Below are 8,592 nucleotides of genomic sequence, written 5' to 3' on the forward strand. Positions count from 1 at the left end.
TTGTTCAATCCAAGATGATTCTCTTGAACACATTAGTCTATTACTACTAAAGATAAAAATCCGACTATGCGTTTTCAAGATATATTATGGATCCGGTTCACACCGAGTATGTCAATGTTCTTTATGTTGACCAAAACTGAAGAAAGCCAAAATTGATCGGTTTTCGTCATTGTTGGGCCGTGTTCAAAGAGTATTATTTCCATATTATTTTAAAGGCGCTTAAATAAAGTAAATAATTGTCATTTGATCGATGTCCCCGATAATTCTTCTGAACCTATACTACTTGAAGATCCAAGATGAATAAAGAAGCGATAACACCTTCATGAATGAATTAGGTGGATTATACCTTTACGGGGTGATTGAAGAGGCTTCGGCTGTATCGGGTTGATTCGTGAAGATGCGAGACATGATTCAACAATTTTTTTGATATCACAAGTTAAGTGGGTGATTGTAGGGTCAAAAAGTTGTGACTTGCGATATCAAATTATGAAACCCGTTATATTTTAAGGCCAAGTTGATAATTATTGCTGAGGAGAAAACCGAACACGAAACGAGATGTTCGGGACGCGCATTTAGCTTCAATGGGATAAGGCTTCTAGAAGAATATGTATTAGGCTATAAATAGAACATTTTGTAGTCTTTTATGTGTATGTGTTTTCATGGTGTAAATCATCCACCCAAGGGGAGCTCACATTGGGTGGGTCAGTTCTTTGTTTTATATATCAATCTTTTAACCGACAACGGGATCGTTCATATATATCTTATCTTTATGTTTTATTCATGTTTGGTCGTTTGATTTAGCGCACCTGTCTCGAAACATTATCAAGTGCAAAATCTGTTCGTGGTCGTTTTAGGACCTACACTCACCACAAACAACGTCTAAATTAGAATATATTGTGGGTACGTGTACCATATGCCAATGGTGTTGGAACTCTAATATACAATAATTGTATGTACAAGAGCAAATATTGGATATGTTATTAGTATGGCTAGTAGTTTTCGGCAAATCCTAGTAAAGGACATTGGAATGCCATATATTGGATCCTAAGGTACTTGTATGGTGCAAGGGAGGTTGGGTTGGTGTTTAGTAATGGTCAAGATGATGATATGATTCTTGGATATGTGGATGCTGATATTTCATAAGATCTTGACAAAGTAAGATTATTAGTGGTTATGCTTTTCAAGTTCTAGGAAGCCGAGTTTGTTAGAGAACAGCGTTACTACATATTATAGTTTTAGCATCTATGGAAGTTGAGTAGCTTTGACTGAACTAGTGAAATAAGCTATATGTCTTAAGGGTTTTGTGACTAAACTTGGGGTTTATCTTATGAGATATATAACTAGAGCGCAATACATTTTTCAAAGACTTAGATGCGTCTCGAGATGAGCAAACATATCAATGTAATGCTGTATTTCTTAAGGGGTGTTATCAACCCAAAGGATGTAAACGCTGATAAATTTGATATTGTTGAGATGGTAACAAAGGCATTACTAGGTCCAAAAGATCTAAACTATTTGAATGCTCTTAACATTTGTTGAATAAGTTAAGTTTGGACATTGAAATAATTGTCGAGATTGTCATAATATAATGACAAAGTCCGACATAAAGTCAACTGGAATATTTCATGCTTACCACCGTTGTTGATCGGTAGTAATATGTAGTTAGTACCAATGGTGTTTAGTAGCAAGTAGCCTTCCATAGCAAGAGTTGTTTAATAACAAGTATGTGTGATCAGTAGGAACCATTTGGTAACTATAGGACATACATATCCGTAGGATGTATGAACAAGATGATCACCAATAGGAACTTATGTTATTGATGGGGAGTTATTGCATGTAGATGGTTTGTTAGTATTGATTGGAATTTGCCCAAGTCTAATAAGTTATGGGTCTTGGTGGGTTTTTAGCGATAGTTAGTCAGAATGTATAATGTATGTATCACAATTCAATGTCTTCATTCCAGTAAAGATAATATATAGTTGGTTCACTTTATGATCACAATTCAGTTTCTTCTTGAAATCTGTTATTCTTTGGTTTAAGAATGAATTAATTCTGATTCATAATGTGTAGTCGGTTGCAAGTTATGCATCTCAGTTATAAAACTCAATATCCTTCTCTTGTCTTTTGAGTTAGATCCTTTTAATTCAGTTACTACTTAGCCTCTGAAGAAATATGGTCCTTATCTTTATGATGCATGGTTTGTTGGTAACCGCACATACAACAATATTCAACCCCTAAAGTTAAGATATTAAGTATTATTCTGAAGATTGCCTACATTCATCTCTCCAGTTTTCACTCTACATGCTAATGATACAAAATTGTCAAAGGTTAATACACCTAGCATGCAACATTAAACACCTTTCGCTGCTAGAGAAACAAGACATGTTATTAAACCAGTTACTTGCTATCAGCATTCATTTTGGTTTGAGGATTCAATCGTCCATGTGCTGGCTAGGCCTCCCAAGGGTGAACTCGAGATTGGGTATCGTATGCTTTTCAGACAATTGTAATGATGTCTCAAGTTCATCTACCTATAGAAAAATAATAAACGGGTCACTAATAATCTCCGTGATTAGATATGTATATGTATCACAAGCTAAAAATAGTGCTTATAATATATATATCCATACCTTTGTATCAATTCCTCCTAGTGTAGAACCGTTTGGCATATGTTCTTGGTTCGAGAAGCTTGAATCATATGACTCTGTTGACAACGACCACGGTCCTCTGCTTAAAAATGTAGATTACATGAGAGGGCATGGTAGGACGTGTACATGTACATGTATAGTTTCAAAGAAAATTAATAATAACATTGAATAAAAAAAACGTTATATAAGTTTAAAAAAGTGTGATATCCTTACTTTCTTGTCATACTTATTGTTGGACTAGTTGTATTAATTAACAATGTGATTTTGAAATATAATAGCCCAGCCCTAATTTGTTCATCATATTTATCTTTGTACATTTAATTTTCTTGTCACCCAATGAAGAGGTTCGTTGTTTATATGTCAGACAAGAAAACCATTGGAGGTAAAACACTGAATGGGGTCTATTTGAAAGAAGAAAACACGTGAAATAAAATTAAAATGAGAATAACTAAAAGAATAGATATCCTTTTTATTTAATTTTCCAAGATCGGTGAAATCTCACTTTAAGACGGGAACAATATTAAAGTGTTTTAAAAGACTAAAAATAAAGTATACATAGAATATTACTAGTTTCTAATTAAGTTATATTTAATGAAATCTATAACCACCTGTGTATTTCAGGCTGGTATTAAGTTATATTTAATGAAATCTATAACCACCTATGTATTTCAGGCTGGTATAGTTGAATATTATCAATGGCCGTCCAAAAGTAATTAATTAGGTCAACAAAGGCAAGCTAATGCATGTCTTTTACATTAAATGTTCTAGCTAACTCTCATTTAAAAAACTGTACGATACATACAAAAGGAGATATTAACTTATATACCCTAGCTACCTTAGATTAGCTAAATTATTTCTAGTTTTATAAAAGTATACGCTAAACATGGATAAATGTTCTCCAAATTACACCCTATAACATTACTAATGACTCAAAATCCTGGTTCTTTAATATAAAAGGATAAATCTTTTATAATGAAAGCATCTTGAAACTTTAATCAAAATGTAAATGTTAATGTTTTGATTATGTTAATCTATGGAAATACTATTTTTAAAATTTTCCTTTCAACAAAGAAAGACAAGATGCTAGCTAGATCAACACGTACAATATTTATTAACCAACAAACACTATGCATTTTTGAATGTGTTTCTGATGTGCACTTATTAGATGCCTGTTCTTAAGTCAAATTGGCATCATATCTGATATAACTTCAAACAAGTAATGATGATGAACCAACAAGAAAAGAGAAAAGAACAAAACTTGGTAAGTAAACTGCATATATGTACTCATCAGTGCCACACACACTAACCTTTGAGGTGTTTGTAGTGTAGCTGGTGGTGTTGGGTGAAGAGAATGATTGGTATTATCCAAGTTATCATCTAACGTTGACATACCCCCCTCCATTTGAAGTAATGTCCTTTGAGTCCTTGGATTTATCATATCTAATTCTGCAAGTCCAGCTGCAACACACGTACAATCATAAAACACTAATCAATTTTATGTAGATTAAAATAACTTAACTAATTAAGAAAAAACTTTGATGCATGGGGGTCCTTAATTGTAGAAAGAAAATATTCAAATCTTGTACCTGCTCCTTTGTCAGTGCTCTTCACTGTTCTATACATCTGCATGAATACATCCCACAAACATGTGAGTAATAATAATTGTAAGAAAAATTTTCCCCTTTTTATTTGCTGTTTTGTCTCTCCCCCACACTGCCTTCCCTTTCATGGAAAATTTTAAACTAAAATAAAGTATTACGGTGACATGCATGTCTTCTCTCTTTTTTACTTTTTCATTATTATAGTGTTCTCTTCTATAATGTCACTACTTTCTGACCAAAATGTCAACACTTTTGTAAAAAGAACTGATTGTACCCAAAAAAAAATCCATGTAAATGACTCTCTAACCCTCATAAACATCTTGGTTCATCTGTGACTCGTTTAATTGACTATGATACAGACTACTAGAAAATTAGTCATTTCCTTACGACGGTTTTTGTTGGAAAACTGTTTTTCTAACAAAAAACTGCATGGAGAAACATATGTTGGAAAAAGCATTTCCAAACTTTTTCCAAGAACTTAAACTACAACATCACTATTAAAGTATGTTGTTGTAAAGTTCATACAGTTATTTTTTAACTAGACCTATTTTACGTTTTATCTATGTATTTTTCTAATTTGCTCTAACCTTCCACAAATGTATAATACTACATATAACTCAAACAATTATATTTTTCATGTTTCAAACAGTTTTTCAACGAATATGAAATTTGTTGGAATTACATGGCGTAGGAAATTTTCTTAGAATAATGAGCTCTTCTTCTAGCACAATGACACTTTAAATGTGTGATCTTGTTGTGAATAAATTAGATAAGAAGGATACAAACCTGTAGATGACTCTTAACATGAGCAAGAGTTAGATCCTTCACATTCATTAACTCCAGCACTGATTTAGGTGTTGCTCCTGCACATTTTCATAAAAAGCAACACCACATTACTTTTAATTAACTCTTTGGAACAAGTTTAATAAAGTCAATATTAAAGAAAATTATAGAATATATGTAAAAACTAAAAAGAAATTAACATACTTTCATGGCCACCAAGGAGCTGAACAGCATGAACAAAGTGAGCGTGTAGAGTCGAAGTCCATCGCATCCGAGGAGCTCTAATGATCCTTCGAACACGGTTACCCATCCTCGAATTCTTCTTAAACTCATGTCCATAGTTTTGAGGTTGAAGAAACTGTTGGTTTGCATACTGATGTTGAAGAAGAAGACTGTTTCTTTGTAAATGCAATGGTATCATGGGAAGATGATGTGAGATATGTGGATTATTATTAAAACCAGCCATCTCAAGCCCCAGGGTCAGCCCAGGTTGATCAAGGTTATTAACTCCATGAGTAACAAACCCTCGCATATCCGGCTGGTAATATCTTTGGTTAAACACGTTGATTAAGCAGTTTTCATGGCTTAAATCACTTCCACTGCTGTTGGAATCAGTGGTGGGAGAGCTGCAGTTTGATCTATGGATAATATTATCAGGAACAACCGGAGGGCTGATTTGTAAGGATAGATCAGGTAAAGTTGTCATTGAGGCAGTTCTTGAAGCAAGAAACATGGAGTTGAAATGACTATGTAACAAAATAATGATAATGATACTAAGATTGCTTAAAAAGACAGATTGGATGGTTTGTGATTATATCATGAGTGCCTTATGATTAACTAATGCATGGTGTTTCATAGAGAGATGGGTTAGTAGTAAAGAGTGTGTAGGCTTTATCAGTAGTAGGTTAGGTTTGAGGTTTGACGAAGAATTGGAGAAAGGATGGCTTTTTGTAACCGATGACCAGAAAAGAAGGTTTTACTTTAGGTTATTTTATTATTATTTACAGATTTATGAAGAGGGGTTAAAGGTTGTGGATATCAAGAAAAAGTTAGTAAATTAATAGGAAGTAAAAAAGTTTGAGAATATCATAAATAAGCAGAGAGACAGAAGGGGATCACAATGAAGGTGATAGTTATGCAAAAGAAATAATGATGTTTCTTCAGAAGGAAAGCTTGGAATAACTCGAGAAAACAAAACTTGAAATAAATATGTTCAAAACAATTTCATAAAATTTTGTTGAGCATTAAATAATAATAATAATAGGGGAAAGTTAACGTAGATTCTCACAATTAACAATTTAATATATTTCATTTGTATTTGATTCAAACTCATAATAACAATGATACCGCTAACAAAAAGAGTTCCATAAACCACAAATTTTGTTGAACAATAAAAACTACAATATTTTTCTGCAAAATATTTCATTCTTATAAACATATTTTACATTTTTAAGCGGAGTGGCTGTTTTTTTCTATGTAAACAGCCAACAGGTGCAATCTACTAGGCATTTTTGACATTTTTTATAGAATATTCTCTAATATCTTTCTTTGTTTCTTCAGAGTAGTAGATGACCTCAAAAAGCCATGTTCTCAAATCGTAATGATGAAGGGGCAAAAAGATGGCTAGTGTACGGGACCATTTAAGACTTACAGGGAGCATAAATTGAAATTATCAGAGACCACACCCCACCATGAAAACTTTGAATTATCTGGTTTTTTTGTGCTAACGTCGTTTTTACTCTTAACGTCCATTATCAATGTTGGCCTAATGTTGATAATTTAGTGTCATCAGAACATTTTTTTTGTTATTGGCATTAATTTAAGGTCAGTTGGGAGAACTAAATATGCGTGTTAATACAAGTAAGGAGTTGGTGCGGATATACACTTGTATCAATATTATTCTATTTTATGTTGCTTATGCAACTAGATAGTTAAAGGGGGCGAAACCCGCCGAACAACCTGGTACATGTGCAGCACCCCTGGTTGTGGCGTCATAGCGGCAGCCTTGGTTGTGGGTCCCTGTAGCCGGTTAAGCTGATCGACCTGAATTTGTTATGCACTAGAAGTTGCTTCGGTTTTGCAAAGATGTTTATACAAGTTGCTTGAATAGTCATCAATATTAACTATGTTCTACGTATAAATAGATGCACTTAGTTATAATACTGGTGCACTTAGTTTAGCAGATTGCGTAACAAAACTTATTTACATGGTTCTTTCATCACAGTTATCTAAATCATGCAAGACCAACTGTTTTTCTTCTAGAGACAAAGTTTTTAAGTTCTAGAAGTAGAACCAAGTCATTTGGCTTTGTCAATTTCAAGTTATGACACGGGGAAGTAAGGTTAGGAAACAACTTGTCGTAACATGCTTGACACACAATTTTATAAAATCAGAAAAACTATTATTCACAGGTCCAAAAATTGCAAATCTTAAACTTTTTAAAAACTAGACTCAGATTTAGCATTAAGAATCGATTAAAAACATGCATGTAACATCAAGTTACAGTTGAAGCGATAAGCGAGTATAAATCTGTTAACATTCTGATTTCAACAAAACTCGATCAAAATCATGTATACGACAAACCCTAACATTTTATTTCATCATATAACGATTACATAACATTATAATCATCCTAAAACATCCATAATACAGAATTCTTTCATATCATATTCGGGTTTTCATCAAGAATTCAATAAATAAGCAAGTAAACGACAAATCAATGATGAAGTACTTACAAGAATAATATCCAATGATATTGATTAATCCTAAGCCTTCTAATTACTAAATTGCCCAACAAGCAAGAGAAATTGTCCAAAAACGACTGGAAAGGGTTATGGGATGATTAGGGTTTTAAAAATAAACTTATAACAAAAATTTACGTCTGACACTCCCATGTGTATCGCTGGGGATTTGGCCACACCTGTAGTGACGCGCTACAGGTTGAATTATATATATTTTTTAATAACTAATTGCATGTTAAGAAAGCATATGTACTAAAGCATGTAACACATAAAATCATCTAGCACATAGCAAATGTATTCGAATTATTTAACATGTCTATTTCAACAAAAATCACCAACGCGCATAGACGGACTCGTGTTCGTGTGTGACTCGTTACTAACTCGTGTAAATGTTATGCATGACGTGTAACATAACGGAGATTGTGTTAATCTGAAACTGTGGGGTGTCACATATTAATGGTAATGGTACTGTTAGTATGGGATATCACTTTTAGGAAAATATATTATGATAATTAGATAGATTAGTTGTCATTATAACATCCATGTAGACAATGAAATATTCTATCTATAGTTGTTACGCTATAGTTTTTATGCTGACGAAGTCTATGTAAATAAGTTAATCCTCTTTTATTTAAGAGATTAATATTGAGGTATGCCCGGCTACCTCAATAGACATATGTTGACACCAAACCAACATAATTCGTGTTGGCAGGCCACAATCATATGAAGAGAATGTTGAAGGCTGAAAAAGGGCGAAGCCAAGACCATTAAGATCCAAACTATGCCACAAATAGTGATCCTGACAACTACAACACTGAG

At 33.2% G+C, this 8,592-nt stretch overlaps 1 protein-coding gene across 1 annotated transcript; it reads right to left on the reverse strand.

Annotated features, from left to right (window-relative positions):
* Positions 1-2,101: 2,101 nt before the first annotated feature.
* On the reverse strand, positions 2,102-5,886 carry LOC143614735 (putative transcription factor KAN4). The gene is made up of 6 exons (XM_077088082.1): positions 5,237-5,886; positions 5,036-5,112; positions 4,235-4,271; positions 3,956-4,106; positions 2,631-2,727; positions 2,102-2,531 (listed from the first exon to the last, which is right to left on the reverse strand). Exons 1-6 carry the CDS (start codon positions 5,763-5,765, stop codon positions 2,433-2,435), a joined length of 990 nt encoding a protein of 329 aa, XP_076944197.1. The 5' UTR covers positions 5,766-5,886; the 3' UTR covers positions 2,102-2,432.
* Between the last annotated feature and the right edge of the window lie 2,706 nt (positions 5,887-8,592).

Source organism: Bidens hawaiensis, unplaced genomic scaffold (genome assembly GCF_021521415.1).
Source record: "Bidens hawaiensis isolate Kalapana, Puna unplaced genomic scaffold, B.hawaiensis_p1.1 tig00040830_1, whole genome shotgun sequence".
Taxonomy (NCBI): domain Eukaryota; kingdom Viridiplantae; phylum Streptophyta; class Magnoliopsida; order Asterales; family Asteraceae; genus Bidens; species Bidens hawaiensis.

Excerpts from the sequence above, each read along its gene's own strand:
- LOC143614735 (XM_077088082.1), bottom strand. The coding sequence starts at position 5,765 with ATGTTTCTTGCTTCAAGAACTGCCTCAATGACAACTTTACCTGATCTA. Across the intron at positions 2,728-3,955 it reads ACACTACAAACACCTCAAAG|AGGACCGTGGTCGTTGTCAA; the intron begins GTTAGTGTGTGT and ends ATTTTTAAGCAG. Across the intron at positions 2,532-2,630 it reads TAGGAGGAATTGATACAAAG|GTAGATGAACTTGAGACATC; the intron begins GTATGGATATAT and ends ATTTTTCTATAG.